The sequence below is a fragment of the Phodopus roborovskii genome, unplaced genomic scaffold (assembly GCF_943737965.1).
Source record: "Phodopus roborovskii unplaced genomic scaffold, PHOROB, whole genome shotgun sequence".
NCBI lineage: Eukaryota > Metazoa > Chordata > Mammalia > Rodentia > Cricetidae > Phodopus > Phodopus roborovskii.
The window spans coordinates 524302-544462 of record NW_026125235.1 but is presented as its reverse complement, the minus strand read 5'-3'; the positions used below and the strand labels follow the sequence as shown (position 1 = coordinate 544462).

Here is a 20161-nt window from a genome sequence, read left to right as displayed (position 1 = left end):
AGTATCCATACTGCCAGGATAGAAGTACTTGCTTGTTTTCAGAAGTACTATTTAAGGATAAGTGTTCCCCACAGAGACGGAACCTGCTCAAATAGCTTAAAAGCTTCTCCAGGAACTGGTTCCCTGATTTATCCCACCTCCAACAATGGGGTCTGACAATCGCCTCAATTACATAGCCTAAAATTATCAATTAACAGCTAAAGATTTAGGCATTGATTAAAAACTATTTTTTGCATATAGAACTAAAAATTCTAAGGAGACTGAAATTGTCATTACAGTCCAGTTCAGGATGGATAGACTTCCTTCCTTAGCTTTGTTTTAGTCTCACTGTACTCTGTATATCCAGGTACTTTAATCCCTATGGGATTATTGGGGGAGGGGAGGAGACCTCCTGCATTGTTTCCCTAAGGCAAACAGTTGGCAGGATTCTTTTTTATTTCTCATCACACTACACTTTGGTCCTCTATAAGGGATACTCATTGGATTATTTGAGAAATTCAGGCCACTTCTGAGTTCCCCACCAGTTTTTCCTTGTTCTAGGTCAGTGATACTGAACTTGGATCAAGCAGGTCACCAAAGGAGCACTGGAAACAATCTTAAAAGAACCCTCCTTGAACCCAACTGGACTCAACTTGAAAACTGATTCTCTTCATTCCTATGACTTTGATGATATCTGGCATTACATCATGGTTTCAGTACACCAATCGTAAGAGAGTAGAAGACACATATATTGATGATACATGTACTGCCTACAGGCTTTTGGACCATTAGAATTAAGGTTTCATCAGGTCCTAGACCCCTTCACTTCCTGCACCTTTATCTCCCCCCAAATTTTGTGTTTTTTATTATGGTTATAGGTGTAGACTCATGGTCCAATCCAGCACTCTCAGGCATGGACTTGGGAACTGAGGAAAGATGATGGGATGCAGATGGTAGTTAGTATGACAGAAACTTACATTCCATTTTGACCTTTAATCATTTTTAGCCAGAAATCAGCCACAATTGCTGATTTTACTTAAAACACCATTGGCCCAAAATTCACTGTGACTTAAGGGAAGTTCAAACTAATGTTAGAGCTTTATAAGGAGCTGAAACTTGTTCAAAATCTAAAACCTTTAGCTCATGCAGGAGCAGTGTGGTGTCATATGACCAAAAAGCAAAAGTCAGAATTAGACATATAGATAAATTCTACAGAAATATATAAAGCATCAATATTGTATTATGTAAGAAGTTAAACAACTAAAGCAGCTTTGTCCAGAGAATTTTTCTTGAGCCTACCGACAGCTGACACTCTGTCCATCAAAAGTTAGTAATACACGTCTCAGGCCTTGGCACTCTGCCTTTGCTGTCTTGGAGATTTTCTTTCTGTCTATCACTTTTGAAACCACTAAGGCTACCAGACTGAGAATGGGCTATCATTTATCATATATGCTTGCTTTGGGAAAATATGCCTCTAGTGTCTTAGCGGCTGGGTTATAGGGTTGATGTGGAAAACTGCTTGTAAAAGACAATTCTATTCTATCATGGTTTATAATGATGACAAAAGTTATGACCCCAGATATGCAAAAGGAAGATAAACAAATAATATGATTTATATTTTGGAGCAACAAAAATGTATCTATGTTTACTGAGCTCTATACAAATAAACACCCTGATGGTCATTCAAAGTTTCAAGAGACTCCTGACCACCATGCCTGACTCAGTTCTTCCTAACCTGCCTCTTGCCTCCTCTCTAGAACTGTTAAGTGCTAGACAGGCCCCCAGCAGTCTGGTTATTCAGTTCTCATTGTGATACCATGTATCTTAAACTATATGAAAAATTATGTATCAGTTCAGTAAACTTAATGGTCCTTTGAATCTATTATATGGTTTAGAATAGTATGAGTCCATGATTCAATGTATTCATTTATACCAATTGGAATATTACAGGCCCTCATACCTTAGAAGGTCACCAGACCTTATCACAATTGACCCCATTATAGTAGTACCATTCAGGTTGTGAAATCCAGCATGTAGAAAATACCATCACCCCAAATGAAAACAAAAACCTAATCCAACAATGTTTAGAGTTCTTGGGAAATTTCTAAATGGATTAACCTTATTTTTTGGGTTCCAGAGTTCTGCTTCTGACTAATTATTCATATTAAATGAAGTATGATAATCTAAAATGTGTATTTTGAGCTTAAAAGATTACCTTTGAGAGGCTCTGGTATGCACTGGAATCTCAAAACCCAGTATATATTCTGTCTGACTAATAAAGACTTTTTATTGGCTTAAATCCATATCTGAGTACATACCCATCTTTTGTGGATACCAAAAAAAAAAAAAAAAAAAAAAAAAACATGAGATGTGAGAAATTTGGGTAAATTATTATGTGTTAAAAGTATGTTCTTGGGTTTAAGAGCAAACAGTCAACTAACAATTAATAAAGTGTATATTACTGTTTTGCACCTTGTGGGTCTAAGGGAACAGGTTTTATTGGCATCCAGAGGGAAAGCAGTATTATCAAACTTAGATATGTCTATCAGCCACTGTGGTGTAGAGGTTATTGTGATAATCTATAGTGTGTTTGGCAATATAGTTTGAGAAATAAAATGTAGTGACTTCTGGATCTAGGGTAGTAGTAATTGGGTTGTTAACATTTTCTAGTAGAAGGAAAGGATAGAAAAACAAAGTTTACCATTTGAGAATCCATCCATGATTTCTTCTCGCCACTTGCTTAAATGGTCTTGGGCAAAGTGCCTAACTACATAAGTGGTAGAAGTTTAATTCAATTTTGGACAGTAATACATCTTTCATGAGGTTATTAATCATTCTAAAGTGGTACTGTTTGGTAATTCAATTGTTTTAATTCATGCACATTCCTGTAATGACTGCTCAGCCATTGTATAGTAAAATAATTCACACACTATTTTGGACTTGAGTTGAATCACTTCTAGGGACAGTTACTGGTAACTTAGCTGATGAAAAGATGTTTAGGAAATTCAGTCAGATGTAGAAATACAAGGACCATGTATTTACTCTAATGTGTGGCATCTAAAAGAAAAACTATTCTTATTAACATTATTTTTATTAGACGGAAACAGGAGATGCCAGAGTGTAGCTGTGTGGGAAGAAGGAATGGGTAAAGTTAAACCTGTGTAAAAATGTATCATTCCCATTGTTGTGTACAACTGATATATAATAGGTTTTAAAAATTGTCACAACTCAGAGTTTCACTCTCTAGGAAGAAAATATATTAAGCAATGTTATGTTGTTATAACAAAAATAATGTTGAAAGGGTCCTCATTTTTGTTGAGGAATATAATAAGTTTGAACTACATAAAATTTGTTTCTTTGTTTCTTTTCGATGATATATACCAATTCATGTTATATTCTCCACAAGACTAAAAATATTTTTGGCCCCATTATCTTTAGTTTTCCCATCTGTGCAATGCTGTGTATGCTCTGGTGTGTACCCTTTTCATGACACTTCCCAGTCTTGCTTTCTACTGTCCATTAAGACTTTTCTTTTGCATCACCACATACTTTAAATTTTCATAAATAATAACAGCCCAGTATTTCTTTTGTTATGGTTTGTTGTTCTCATATTATAGATTAAGGTTTTTCAATGCTAATCTTGTTTAAAATGTTTATGTTTTAAGAAAAAAAATATTTAGAAGGCTGAAATATCAAGGGATTCATTTTCATAACTTTAATTGAAAGACCCCAGACCATAGTCAGTGGCAGCTAATGAAGTCATTTGGGACACCATTCTTACTTAGTTCCTGTGGTGACATGTCTAATGCTGTAAAGAATCTCTGTTCTTTTCCAGTTCCAAAGGGAAAACTTTCTGACCCTTAACAACGGAAATTCCTCAGGGAATCTATTTAGATGTCCCAAGGCTCTGGGCTGATGAAATCATGATGATTCTCAGGAGGGGACTCTGGACTCCTTGTTCCTGTAACTGGACCACAGCAGGAAAATGTAACTGAGAAATAAGAAAGAATGCAGTGCCACCAAGAGCACAGTTGCTTCATCATGGCCATTAACAGAACAAGGGAGAGATACCTGCTTTCCTTTGAGATGCCCGAGGAATGTGTTCACTGCACAGCTTTGCTGAAAATGAAGACACCAAGAATGTTTAAATGATAATAATACATTTATGTAAAATAACAATGCAGAACACCCAAGGTAGGTATGCTGAGAAGGAACTGTATGTGTCATTCCTCAATGTCTACAGGTCATGGAGGGCCCACACAAATAACTGCCAGTAGGGCTTATGTGATTTTAAAAATATTGTTAAGGAGAAGCAATATTCATTCTCAAGTATGCATTTTTTTTGTTTTATGTAGGGTGAATGATTCTATTCTATAAGGTGAAAACAGAAAGTTATGTATGAGTTGTTTTTGTTTTTGAGTATTAATAAAAGCTTTCATTGATTTCAAGTTCATTTTCTCTGTCTTCCAGTTTCTTTCTAACATAGTTCAGTGGAATAATGTGCTTTTTTTTATCACTCCTAAAAGCAGAATTAGAACTACAATGTGTTTTAGTAAAGAAACAGAGACTTTGGGAGGTAATCACATTAGTCTAATTTCACATAAAAATTCTAATTAAATTATTTAAAAATAATGACTATAGCTTTCTTATTAATGATTAAATAAAAGCTATGTAATATCCTTTTTCTAAGAGCAAGAAAACCACTTTGGAATATTGTCTTTTGTAAATATCATAAAATGTTAATATCATCCTTAAAAGCCAAGTTTTTTTTAAAGAACCTTTTTAAAAAATTATTTCAAATTAAAAAAATGTTTTCTTGAATTAGAAATTCTCCTTAATTTCTCAAAGCTTTTTGAATGAATTTATAGCCTGAAAGCAGAATTTTTGTTACAAAACTAAGGCAATAGCTTCAACGATTTTTAGGAATAGTATTTAAAGCTTCAGTTAGGCAGCAAATAATATATTGACAACATAATAACATTAGTTGTCTCTGGTAAAGAATAACTTCCAGTAAACACTCTCCTCTATGTAAAAAACATTAATTGGAATAATAACCCTGTGTAATCAAGGATGCATAGACAACATATACATATACATTGTTTTAATGAAGTTTTATATCTTAAAATCTCCAGAAAGAGTTGAAATAAGAAAGTACAGACAAAAGAAAATTTCCATGTTGAATTGTAATGGGATTTCATTGTTATATAAGATACTTATTCAGTATATTTCATTGTAGAGAGTTCATAATCTAAAAAATTAAATATAAAGATAATTTTATTGTGTTTATAAAGATTTTTAAACTTTTAAATCATCACTTGGATATTTTGACATCAATGCATGTGAATACAGCCACTGGGAATTCTTATGACTCTAATGACAAAAAGTAGGAAGATGTGAAGATTCTAAACATAAATAAAGCAGGGATTAGGAAAGTTAAATGGATGTTCAGGAAAAAAAATGGTATGTTATGGTATGTTTAATTCATGTCCTTATCTCCTTCCAATCATAAATTCATATGTAAATAAAGACCATGAATTTAAAATTGTGGGTAGCCTTTTACTTAACAGGGTGCACTACACAGATATGAACGCCTCCACCAATAACTGCATCAACTAATGAATTTTGTATCTGTACTTTAGGAAATGAAATCCTTAATGTCATCTGGTGCCATGTTCTTACATGATCTTCAAATCAAGTTATCAGGGTTATCTGTGCCCTACTTCTTAATTGATAGTATTTCTTTTGTTTCTCATTTGGAAGACATAGAATATTCATATTAGAGATTATTTTTAATATGGAATCTAAATAATAATAACAGCTTTAATTTTTTTCTGGTTGTTAGGCATCACTTAGAGTCTTGGCAGAAATGGATAATATGGTACAGTCCTGATTCTCACTCACATACCATTACAAGAGTGCTGCTATTCCCTCCCAGGGCTGAGAAGATGAAATATGGATGTAACAAACAAAACAGCAGTCACAGAGTTTATTTTTTTAGGGTTTTCCGGCTCCTCCTCACTGAAGCTTGCATTATTTTTAATGTTTCTCACTGTATATTTGCTGTCTCTCTTGGGAAACACTCTCATAATTTTCCTTATTTTGATGTATTCCACACTGCAGACACCCATGTACATATTCTTAGGAAACCTGTCTTTCCTGGAGATCTGGTATACTACAGCCACAGTACCTAAGTTGCTGGCTACATGTGTCACAAAGTCTGTTACCATTCCTGTAGCAGGCTGTATTGCTCAGTACTACTTCTTCTTCTCCCTGGGAGCCACTGAATGCATCTTGCTGGCAGTGATGGCTTATGACCGGCATTTGGCTGTTTGCCGTCCTCTGCACTACTCACTTCTCATGGGTGTTCCAAATTGCTTGAGGTTTTCAGCTGGATCTTGGATTGGGGGCTTCATTGCCCCTCTGCTACCCACCATACTCATCTCTCAGCTGGACTTTTGTGGCCCACAGAAAATCAACCATTTCTTTTGTGACTCTGACCCTATCTTTAAACTATCCTGTTCAGATACATTCTTGGTGGAGGCCTTGGGTTACACCTGCAGCTCTGTGGTGATTCTCAGTTCTTTCCTTCTCACAATGAGTTCGTATGGCAACATTGTGGTCACGATAATCAAGCTGTCTTCCAGGGAGGCAAGGAAGAAAACATTCTCAACCTGTGCGTCCCACCTCACAGTAGTTACCATTTACTATGGCACCATAATCTTTGCCTATGTTCGCCCTCCAGCCAAGTACAATTTCACAATTGGCAAAGTTATCTCAGTGTTCTACTGTGTGATCACCCCATTAGTCAACCCCCTCATTTATACCCTGAGGAACAAAGATGTGATGAAAGCTTTCCAGAAATTTCTATCACAAAAGAGATGTCTATTGAAAAGAAACATCCATGAGTTTTGAGAAAGCAATAATTAAATTCTCTATAGAGACAAGTCTCACACCTCATTTGCTCATGATAAGTATTTGAAATTAAGAAATAGAATATAGTCTAATATGCCCACCTCTGCACATTATGTTTTTCTTTGAATAATACTGAGAATTTGTTCCTATCCTATTCATTTTGTTTAATATAATACCACATTGATAAATGGTAAAAAATGAAAACTTTTTTGCCAATAGCCTGTTCTGTTCACAATTGTTTTATTTCAAATTCACATTTTAAGTCTTTCACCTTGGCACGAAACCTAGCCCATAAAATACGTGGTAAATAAACCAGTGTTTCTTCATCTAAGAGTCTTATGGAAACTAAATAAAAATACCACAAAATGCATTTAATAATCACTTACTAAATACATGTGGTGAAACAGACACTATTTTTAGCTTTTACAGTTTTTGTAATATAGACATAGCTACATAATCTTACTAGAAAAAGATTAGATAAATATAATTTTATGGATAATGTGAAATTGTAAATAAATGAATAAAATGTAAAATACTACCAAGAATACAATGATTAAAGTGTTTTAAAAGTCTAAGGATGAGATAATATGAGAATGGTATATTTAATAAGTTTAATTCGCCATTATTTTTTGTACATTTTCAACCATATCAATGTACAATAAAAAATTAATTCAACTGCTATACAGCTGCTGTACTAACTTCTGAGGGTACTGAGGCAGGAAAACCATGACTTCATGCAATATAACACACTCCTGCTCACAAAAAAAGAAAAGTAACAAATTTTACTTTGAAAGAGGTAAGAAGGAACTATACATTTCTATTGTTTTATGATTTTTCTTTGCAAATTAAGACACTTTATGACATTCATTTAATTTAGCACAATTTAGGAACAAATAATATGGCAAGGTGATGAAAGCCATAAATCACAAACATTTATATGGTGAGTATTCCCATGGCTGCCTACTTAGTGCCGTACCTTCTAAGTGTGAGTATCATGAATGAGCACTAACAATGATCTAGTAGAATGTACAAAACAACCCTAGACACAGAGTGAGAGTTTGCAGTGCAACAATCACCAGCTGACTGCAAGCTACCCAGAGTGAATCTTGAAAACTACCATTTATGTATCTAAATATCTATAAGAAAGCCACAGCTTGTGGCATATGTTTATATGTGACATTTTTCTTGAACTGCAGCACAAAATCTTTTTGGAATCCATAGAAATTAGAAGTATATTTTTAAAAATATAAAATATTTGCAGTTTTGGGTTTTACTAACTATTCATTTAAATGTTTCATGCATACATTTAATCTATCTGGTCACAATCCATCTGTACATATCCATCTGTAACAAAGCTATGTTTAATGAAGAAGTACCCACCCACATTCATGCCTTCTTGTTTGGACCCAATAGGATTATCCAAGGCCTCTGTATGGACATGGATATGGAGCTGTACACTGGAACATGGGAATTAAACAGGGTCCATGCCACTGAAGATGAGGAGTGTCCATCCCCTTGAAGCCTTCTACTATCAATATCACCAATGTGAGCTTCCAGGCCTCATGAGACTCTCCTTACTCTAAGACAGGCTCAGTCTTGAACGGGTCTTGTGCAAGAAATAGTAGATGATATGAGTTCACACACACCATTATCTTTTCCAGCTCTTAAGACAGCATTCCAGGGCCCTCTTCCTCATACCTTGGCTCTTACATTCTCTCTACCACTTCTTTCACAGTCTTTATCCTGAACTTTGTAATGAGTTTTAATGGGTACCCTGTTTAAAATTGAAGACTCAACAGGAACTTGTTCTAGCTTCTTGACCATCCAGGAATCTCTACATTAACTGTTCACAGCATAATGAAGTTTCTTTGACCAAGGCCCAGGGTAAAGTGGTCTTGTTATAAATATATACATTAAGGAGGTAGTTTGATATTCCCATTTAGAAAAACTATATAGTAAGTTCTCTTGTAGGACCCACATTTCCCCAGTTATGGTTCTTTGATTAGGTTGAGAGTACAACATCTGAACTTCCCACTATGAATTGGCTTTAAGATGAAATCAGAATGGTTGCTTAACCTCATATTGATGACACCATTATTGTACCAATAGACATATCTTGACTTCCATATTTATGTTTTACCATGAATATATATATATATATATATATATATATATATATATATATATAGTAAACAATTGTAGCCGAATTTTATCAGTTTTTATATTAAAAGCTTCATATATTTGAGTAAATGATATGTAGGTCCTCAAATGCCAACATCTCTTCTAAAACTTAATTTTGATGAGAATATTGAAGTATATGAAAACGATATCAATAATTCATATGAAAGCATAGAAAGTTGTTTGCTATCTCATCTCATCTAAAAAGAGATTTCCTTATTTTATTGATAGTAGTAATTTATTTTCCATAATCAGATTCTGTAGATTATATCTAGTTATATCTTAGATTATAGCCTTTGAAATTTACCTGTTTTTCTGTAGCTCATTTAACTAAGTTTCCACCAAAATATTTGGAAATCTGATGGACTAATGAGTTTCTTTTGAAATATGAAAATTTCATGAAAGTACTTACATTTTAGATTATGGTATTTGAAGAAAGCTGAGTGTATGTTCTCAGGCCAGGAAATTCACGTTTGACTTAAGAATAATTTTTATCTTATTCCCTTTGTGAGAAGGAATGGTTTCTGTGTTGATGCATTTATTTAAGCAATAGCAAGTGGTATATGTTTATATTTGTCATTTACAAATATGTAACTTCTTGATTTTAAATTAAACACTTTTGATTACCTAGATATTTTCCTGTTGTGTACATTTATAACATCAATATTAACATTTATACACTGAATAATATATTTGTTCTCATGAGATTTTTTTTTTCACATTGGTAGGGAACTTCCATTTAAACATGTGCGAATACCCCTGATTATAACCTTGATGATTGAATTATGGACTATACACAATGGAATTCTGAACTCTGTTACATCCATGACCCTTAAGAAAAATAAAATTATCCTATGTTTACTGATTTAGTACCAAATCTTGAGTACTCAGAATTGTCCATATCATTGACATTAATGCACAACAAAACTAATTCTTATTTTCTACCACATTCTTTTCTACGTCCGCTCTATTAGTACAAAGAAAAAAAATTACAATCTGTTGTTTCCATGCTTTTCACATCTACAGCTTAGGGAACAAAACATTGTCCTCAAGGGTCAGTTTCTTTCCTGTTTGAATCACTTTCCAAAGTGTCCACTGCTCTACGATCAAAGAAAACATTTCACAATGTCAACCAGAGGATACTTCTATCCTGATTTATAGATACAAATGTCTATCTTTCTGTAAAACTGTAAGTCAAAATTATGTTATGACCCAGAAAACTTTGTGATGAGATGTCATGCTATTATACCATGACTACTATTATTATTTGAGATAAAAAATCTTACACGGTAACTAAGGTTGACCTAGAGCTCAATGTGTATCCCTGGGTTGCAGTTATCTTACCTTAGCTTCCCAGGTTCCATAATTACAGATACAAGCCACAACAATGTTTTTTCTTATGTTTGTTCTTTTGCCTAAGTAAAAGTGTTCTTATGTGTACTTTTACCACATACTGGTCATGTCCTTCTTCACACTATCATTGCACATCCGAATATAGTTTCCTGAATAGCCCTTCCCATCACTTAATAGCTCAGATCTCAAATCACCTAACTGTAATCACCAGTTACTTATCAGTTAATCCTGTTAAATTATAACATCCCAATTTTCTAGTGATCATTTAATTTTGCATTCATATTAGAGTATTTTATTAGTTTTCTGAGTATAAATTATTCATATATAAAATTCCAAACTCTTTAAGAAGGAATTTATCCAGACATCTTACGTTTAAATCTCTTCCTGTATTACCTTCCCCTTTTAGTGAAATAATACAAAGTACTTTCTTAATATTTTGATTTAGTGCTTTCTTGATATTTTCCCGAGTTTAAATTTATTAGAAAACTCAGAAAAAAACTAAATTGGAATATTTTCTACTAAAATATAGTATTGTATTCGTACAGATTATGGTATAATTGTTTTTTCCTTCTTCTAATTATTTATTTGAAGAATATTCAATGCTAGGCTAAAGAGAATTTTGTGTTTCTCATTTTTTATCATGTAGAATATTTTATATTTCACATATTCCTCCCTCATTTAATAATTACCTTCTAATATTTAATAAAATGATTAATCGTGAAAATATAATAAACACATATATACATACATATGTATATTTGTATATGTAAATAAACATGGCCTGATAACTAAAGAAACAAAGAGAGATTCTCAAAAGAACAATTGTTTGTCTAAGAGAAAATACATTAAAATTCAAAGTAGGAGACAGGTAAGATGGCTCAGTTGATAAAATTATTTGCTACAAGCATGAAGACCTGAGTGTGGATCCCCAATACCCATGTAATAACCTGGCCATGCCACACATGTTAATTTACCTAGGCTGAAGGAATGTTGACAGAGATACGAGGAGTCCTTCTAGAACATTCTGGCCAGCCAGCTTAGCTAAAACACTCTAAGCTCCAAGTTTACTTAGAGACAAAATTTAGGGGGGGAAAGCAGATAGTTATCAGGTATACTCAATTTATTTTTCTAGCCTTCACATGAACCCCCAAATATACATATACATGCACCAACATGCAACATACACACACACACACACACACACACACACACACACACACACAGGCAATTGAGTTTTCAAGTCTCTGTGCTGAACAAGAAGAACATCAATAGAAAAAAAAAATAGAAATAAAAAAAAACAAAGAAAAAGAACTGCAGGCTACTGAGCAATACTGAGTAGGAAAAATAGTCTCCCCCAGGGAACAACACAACACTTGGTATTTAATACCAAAGAGTCAGTCCTTACATCACACATACAAGCAATATTACAGACTGAGCAGGTCATATTTAGGAATATATGTATATGTATATATTTATGTGTGTGTGTGTGTATACACATTTATATATGCATGTGACAGCAATTAATGAAAGAGAAAAACACGAGTTTCAAAGAGAACTAAAGAGATAAATGGAATGGTTTATATGAATGAGAGAGGAAAATTATATAATTATAATCTAAAAAGTGAAAGAATATAAAATGTTATATTAAAATTTTACTTCCCATAGCATTTTCACAAAAACAGACATCTAGATTCTTTTCGAAATGATAAATTTTTGTCAGATTTTTATTTAATTTAAGAAAATTTCCAATAGGGAAGTCCATATTTGGTCAGTAGTGTTTCATTAGTATAAGAATGCTAAAATTATTTTTAATTTTTTATTTATTTTATATCACAAATGCAGTTGCCCCTCCCTTTTCCCCTCCCATTTTCTTTCCCTTATCTTTTGACTTCTGACTCCTGTGTTTCTGTTCAGAAATGGGTAATCCACCCATGAGCATTAACAAAGCATAGCACATCAAGTTGCAGTGAGGCTAAGGACCTCAGTTGTATGAGGTATTGGTCCTCCGAAGCTAGCCAAAGCAATAGGGACAGCCCCTTGTCCCTTCCTTTGCTAGGCATCTCTCAAATAAACCAAACTGTCACTTATATGTAGAGGGCTTAATTTGGCCCCATGCAGGAAACCATGTAGGCTTTCTGGATGTTATTTCAAACTCTGAGAGTTTATATGAGCCAGGATTGTTATTTTTGTGGGTTTTCTTGTGATGTCCTTCACCACACTGGCTTCTACATTTCTTCTCTCTCTTTAGCAGGATTCCCTCAAGTCTACCTAAGGTTTATTTATGGGCTCCTAAATTTGTTTCCATTAATTAATGGATGAAGGCTCTCTGATGGCAATGGGGGTCTTCACATAGTTGAACACAGGAAAGGGATAGTTCATGGCACATGTCCACTATTGCTAATAGTCTTAGCTGGGGTAATCCTAATAGATTCTTAAGAATTTCCCTTGCATCTGGTTTCTACTAGACCCCGAAAAGCTCTCCCTCTCCAGTCATCTAATCTCTCCCTCTCCACCTACCCCAAAGCATATCTCTTAAGTTTCTATTAACAAGTGTCCCCCTTTCACAGAGCAGATCTCTTCCATTTCACCTTTCCAGGGAGATCCCTGAACCCCTTGCACCTTGAACTGTCCTTGTTGCCTATTCACTATGGATCTGGGAATTTTAGCATGGCTATCCGTTATTTACAATTACTATCCTCTTATGAGTGAGTGTATACTTTGCTTTCTGGATCTGGGATGCCTCTCTCAAGATGTTTTATTCTAGTTCAATAAATTTGCCTTCCAATTCCATAATGTCATTGTTTTCAACAATTCTTTTAATACTTCATTGTGTAAATGTACCACATTTTCATTATCCATTCTTCAGTTGAGTGGAATCTAGATTGTTTCCATGTTCAGATATTACAGATAAAGCTTCAATGAACATATTTGAGCAAATGTATTTGTGGTGTAACTGAGAGTATTTGGGTGAATGCCAAAGAGTGGTACATATGAGCCTTGAAGTATATTAATTTCCAGTTTTCTGAGAAACTGCCTTATTGATTTCTGAAGCTGCTGTACAAGTTTACACTCTTACCAGAAATGGAAGAATGTTCCCCTTACTCCACATTCTCTCCAGTATAAACTGTCTTTTGTGGTTTTGATCTTAGTCATTTTGACAAGTTTAGACAAGTTAATGATGGAATCTCAAAGACATTTTGATTTGCTTTTCCCTGATGACTAAGGAAGTTTCTCTGCCTTTTGAGATTCTTCTGTTGAAAATTCTGTTTAGGTCCCTACCCTATTATTTAATTGAGGTTTTTTTTGTTTTGTTTTATTTTTGTTTTTGTTTTGTTTTGTTTTACTGTGTAGTTTCTTGAGTTCTTTATATGTTTTGGAGATCAGTTCTCTGTCAGACACATGGTTGGTGAAGATCTTTTTCCATTTTGTGGGCTCCTGTTTTGTCCTATTGACAGTGTTGTTTGCCTCAGAAGCTTTTCAGGAAGTTATCTCTTGTGTCAATGGGTTCAAGGCTTTTCTCCATTTTCACTTGTATTAGGTTCAGTGAATTTGGTTTTCTGTTGAGGTCTTTGTTCCACATAGACTTGAATTTTGTGTAGGATGGTAGATATGAATTAATTTGCATTCTTGTACCTACTGCCCTGCAGTTAGCCTTCCAGCATTTGTTGATGATGCTTTCTTTATTCCATTGCATAACCTTTGGCTTCTTCATCAAATATCAAGTGTCTATAGGTATGTGAATTTAAATCTGGATCTTCAATTTCATTCCATTGACCATTTGTCTGATTATACTCCAATTACTCCAATACCATTCATAACACTATAACTTTATATTAGAGCTTGAAATCGGTGATTATTATACCTCCTGTAGTTCTTTCTTTATACAGGATTGTTTTAGCTAGAGTTTTGGTTTTTCCATATGAAGTTCAGTATGGTCCATGTAAGGTCTGTAATGAATTGTGTTAGAATTTTGATGGGGATTACATTGAATCTGCAGATTGTTTTAGTATGATGACCAATTTTACCACATTAATCTTATTGATCCACAAATACTAGAGATCATTTTACCTTTTGATATCTTCCCTAATTTCTTTCTTCAAACGCTTGAAGTTCTTACATAGGTATTTCATTTGTTTGGTTAGAATTATCCCAAGCTATTTTGTATATTATTTGTGGCTATTGTGAAAGGTGTTGTTTCCATGATTTCATGACCACAATCCTATTGAACTTCTGTCATTGTGGCAGAGACCACATCAACCAGAATGGTTGATTGACAAGTACAGCAGCAGAACTGAATTCCTCCATACATTCTGGCTCCTGTGGACCTTCCAAAATCCTGTGCTCCCCACCTATTCCCCTGCTACACTGCTGGATTCTTCCACTTATCTCCGAAGATTTATGTTAAACAGGCCCAGGCCACACAAGCCAGAATGGATGAGGAAACTGCCTGCCAGAGGAACGGTACTTCTCCTTAGATTCTGTTCCCTGTTATTTTCTCCCAGGTCAATGCTATCCTAGTACATCCATGGCCCTGCTGCTGCTAGGCCCCCACCCCTAATCCCAAAAGATTTCCACTACTGTTGTAACCCATTTTTGTGGGGCTTCAGTTGGAACCAGCAGAATTGCCCAGTTCATACCTGAGAGAGGGAGTGTGAATTATAAAACAGGTAAAGACACTAAGAAAAAGGCAGAGACACAAGATAGAGTGAATACTGGGTGCTCCAAGTTTATTCTTTAACATTCTTAAATACCAAAAGGGGGAACATGGCAAAAGACTTCAAGATACAAAGAAGCAGACCTTCTTCCTTAATTCTCCAAACATTTGGACTAAACCTTAGACTAAATTTCTTGATATGTGACCTTGAGGGTCAAAAGTACCACACCTCAAAAAAGTCTCTCATTACATAAATTAGACATTCACAACCAAGATAAAACATTATACAGTAGCCACACATAATACCTTTAGGTCTTATGACTTTTACCTTGGAAGAGTAAGGAGTTTTGAACTCTCTGACCCTAAGTCAAGATGAAGTGGAACAATCTCTGTAGGCCCCAACACAGTATGGGAGTACACACCACACCAGTCATAATAGTTCTCACCAGCAGACAAGGGGTCCTTCCCCAGAACTCCAGAAGACTCCATAGGTACAGGCATAGTCCACACCAGTTGGAACAACAGATGCAATTGGCCCAGTTACAGTTCACAGCAATTAGAAAAACGTGCTAGCGATCTACTGGTGACTAGCAAGGTCCTATGTACCCCAGAAGAAGATGCAGTCTTTACTAGAGTCCAGGCTGGAGACTCAGGAAGATTTCGGCTTTACTACAGGCCATACCATCAAGGGATCCAAGGCCAACCAAACCCCAGTGGAGACACCCTACTCTACCTGAAGTCTCATTAGCCATTAGAACCCTTGGCTGCCTTGGCCAGAAGACAAGAGAGGAAACAGAAACCAAGGAACAAAACACTAACCCAAACACAGGAATCAACACCTAGACTTATAGCCATCACAAATACAAATGCCTAAATGCCAGTGTGAAAATATAATCAATAACAGAAAGAAAAGTATGTCCTCACCAGAACTCATCTATTCTATGACAGGAAGACCTGAATATTCCAAAGAAGCTGAAGCACAAGAAGACAATCTTAAAAGTAATTTTATGAATATATTAGAAGTCCTTAAGGAAGAAATGAAAAATATCCCTTAAAATAGTATAAACAATAAAAAATTTGAGGAAATCAATAAATCTCTTAAATAATGTATAGAAAAATAAAGAAAAAAACAATTGACAGAAACAAATAAAACTGTTCAAGACCTGAAAATAGAAATAGAAGCAGTTAGTAAAACACAAACTGGGGGAATTCTGGAAATGGAAAACCTGGGTAAGTGTACTAGAACTAGAGATGTAAGCACCAACAACACAATAAAAGATTGTGTTATATTGTGTTGAGAGAATCTCAGCTATTGAAGATATGAATAGAGAAAATAGATTCATTAGTCAAAGAAAATGTTAAATCTAAAAATTCCTAACACATAACATCCAGGAAATCTGGAAAACTATGAAAACACCACACCTAAAAATAATGGAAATATATGCAGGAAAATCCCTGCTCAAAAGCCCAGAAATTATATTCAACAAAATCATAGTAGAAACTTTTCACAGTCTAAACAAATATATACCTATAAAGTTACAAGAAGATTATAGAAAACCAAATATATTAGACCAGAAAAAAATGTTTCTTCACCACATAATAATCAAAATCCTAAACATATAGAAATAAGAAAAAAATTTTAAGAGCTGCAAAGGTAAAAGGCCAAGTAACATATAAAGACATGGCTATCAAAATTACGTCTGACTTATTAATGGATTCTAAAAGCCAGAAGAGCCTGAACAGACCTGTTCCGGGCTCAAAAAGACCATAAATTCCAGCCCAGACAACTATACGCAGCAAAAACTTCAATCACTGTAAAAGGAATAAACAAGATATTTCATGACACAGTACTTAAATCAATATCTGTCCAAAAACCCAAGAAAGTTAACTATACTCAATAAAACACAGGCAATGAAGGAAATTTCAAACATACCACCACCACCACCACCACCAGAGATTAATGATCATCCATTATTATGTCTCTCAATATCAAAGGTGTTTTCAACCAACATACTTACTTTTTTCTTTCTTTTTCTTTTTTTTTTTTTTGGTTTTTGAGGGGGGGTTGAGACTGGGTTTCTCTGTGGTTTTGGAGGCTGTCCTGAAACTAGCTCTTGAAGACCAGGCTGGTCTTGAACTCACAGACATCAGCCTGTCTTTGCCTCCTGAGTGCTGGAATTAAAGTTGTGTGCCACCACCACCCATATCCAAATTTCTTTTCTTATATAACCATTTATAATGAGTTTGTTTATAACGATCCATTGTGTATTTGAAGCTTGTAACTTATATTTTGATTTTATAAGGGTTCAATAAATTTAACTTTTTTCCTTTTTAATTTTAAATTTTCCGTTCATTTTACATTCCAACCACAGTTCCCTCTCCCTCCCCTCTTCCCTTTCCCCCTACCATTTCCCCCACAATCACTGTCCAATGCTCAAAAATATCAAGGCTTCCCATGTGGAGTAACCAAAGCCTAGCACATCCAGTTGAGGCAGGACTAAGCTCCCCACCCCCAACCCACTATTCCAGCCCCTGGCATCAACACTGAACAAGGAATCCCACCATATGGAATGGGCTCTGATCAACGTAACTTTTAAAAGAGAGTTGAACTGTAGATTCCTGAAGAATGATGATGCTCTTATAACTGTGAACCTTAAAAGACAGACTCAGTGAATTTTGCATTATGAAATGAATATGAAACTTAGAACTCCAGAAGTGAAATGTTATGATATTAAAATTTTATACTTGTCTGTCAAGATGGCAAAGATGAAACTTTCATGATTTATCATAATTTTCAACTGTGTGTGATTTAGAATGACAGAAGGAAAAGAAACCCATCTTGACATATTTGTATTGTTCTTTTCAAATAGCACTTGATGAGCTGGAAAGTCGACTTTTGGTGTTACACACACCAGGATGTTGAGTGTGCCCCTTAACTTAATAAAGAGGAAAGAGTGAGAAGAGCATGAACAAAGTCTTAGCATGTATCTTCTCTGCTTCATAATTTAGGTACCATGTGACCAGCTACTCCATACTTTTGGCATCATGCCTTCGCTGTCATGATGTACTTGTTCACTTAGACTTGAAAACAAATAAACATTGGTTTTCTTAAGCTGTATTTTGTTCATCGGGTTTTCTGTTAAAGCAAGGATAAAAAAATGATGAATAACTTGAATATATGGCCAGAACACATATGTAAAGTTTCTGCATATCTTCTAGTAATCTGCTAACAACTATAATATAGTTTATAACTTTGTGGTCAGTATGTTTAGAGTATATGTATTTAGTTTAACACAATCCTGATAAAACTGTGAGTCATGTTCTTCCATTCTATTCTGCTGTGTTTTCAGGGGACTGATCAGTTCCTCCTAGATAAAGCACCAATTATTATAGCACTAATTATCTTAAGAGAAAAGTAATAATAAGGGAGTCTATTCAGAAAGAATTTCCTTTGGGTAATCTTGAGGTTGTAGTCAACTGCCTTAAAAAGGTCTGTTAGAGACCTTTGGATTACATGTTGTTTCAAAGGAAGGCTAATCAAAATTTACAAAATGGAAAATGTTTTCTTTTTCCTTTGTATTTGTTTTATTTTATGTTAATAAATCATTACAACTTAGCACAGACTTTTTACTCTTATCAGAAGCTTAAATTGTAAGAACATGTCATGATTGAAGTGTTTGCAAACATTTAGGTGATCCATTAATAATCGAAATGTTAATGTGTATGAAAAAGAATTTTCTCCTCAACTGGACCTGCAGGCAAATCTTGCTACATGATGACCATCCTTTTCCCAGAACTTTGAGGAATCTGAATTGTTTTAAAGTACAGATTGCAAGTCTCGGTGATAAAAATATGAAAATATTCTCCAAAAATGAGGTTTTACATAAATATATATATATATATGTATATATATATATATTCCTATATATATGTATATATATAGGAAATCAGGGAAGACAGCGAAGTGATATAACATATAGGTGATTTTTTAAAATATTTTTTTGCCTATTCTTTTGCATTTCTTCCCCCTGATGGTTGCAACGAGTTGGGAAATCTCATAATTCTCATCTTCCTTTCACACTTTCTCCCTGTTGACCACAGCTTCTCCTGAAATGATCTAAATGAGACCCACCCTGATTTTATGTTCATTGTTTTTTCTAAAATATCTTCTGCAGTGATATCCATCCTGTGAAATTGCATTCTGCATTGGAGTCAACTGAAAATCTTTGTTATCAAGCAGCCACATGGCTAATGTATAAGCTAATACTGAGTATACTGAGTTGTTTAAGTGTTCAAGCAGTTTGTTTGTTTCATATTATATATATATATATATATATATATATATATATATACATATATATATATTTTCTTCCTTCTCAAGAGAACAAACTTTCTACTGCTCCAAAAAATTCTTAATTTTGCCATGATAATTTAATCATGTGCCATATATATATATATATGTATATATATATATATATATATATATATATATATATATATATTAGGATTTCCCTTTTCAATGAAGAGTAAGTTAATACCTAAACCTAGTAAGCAGCAATGTACCTACCAATATATGAATATATTCAGGAGTAAGGCATTCTACCTTACTTAATAGTGAATCCAGAGAACATGATGTGATACAGAGAAATACATAGGAAATATTTTGATGGGGTGGTCTGCCAAGTTTGTTTGACAAGCAAAACACCGGAAAATCCTGGCATTTCTCTACTAAAAATGTGTAACTGAGCAATGCATTTTTAAAAATTCATCTGTTTTATTTCTTTGTGATGTAACTATTGGTTTTCATTCATGTATATTTTTCTACATTTATGTTTGTGGACAATGTGATGTTCAGGTTCATACAGATGCTAGACTTAGCTGTTAGATTCTTTGCAAATGAAGTTATAGACAATTGCATGACACCATGGAGGATCTGGGAACCAAACTCACATCCTCTTCAAGAGTAGATATGTTGTTTTCATTTGCAGATCCAAGTCTCTAGCCCATCATATTATGTTTTTCTTTGCTTTTATTTTTTAGAATATAATTTAATTACATTTATCCCTTCCCACACTCCAAACTCTT

At 34.3% G+C, this 20161-nt stretch overlaps 1 protein-coding gene across 1 annotated transcript; it reads left to right on the top strand.

Annotated features, from left to right (window-relative positions):
* Nucleotides 1-5931: 5931 nt before the first annotated feature.
* Nucleotides 5932-6891, top strand: LOC127227332 (olfactory receptor 6F1). Its single transcript, XM_051191641.1, has one exon. It carries the CDS (start codon nt 5932-5934, stop codon nt 6889-6891), a length of 960 nt encoding a protein of 319 aa, XP_051047598.1.
* The last annotated feature ends 13270 nt before the right edge of the window (nt 6892-20161 follow it).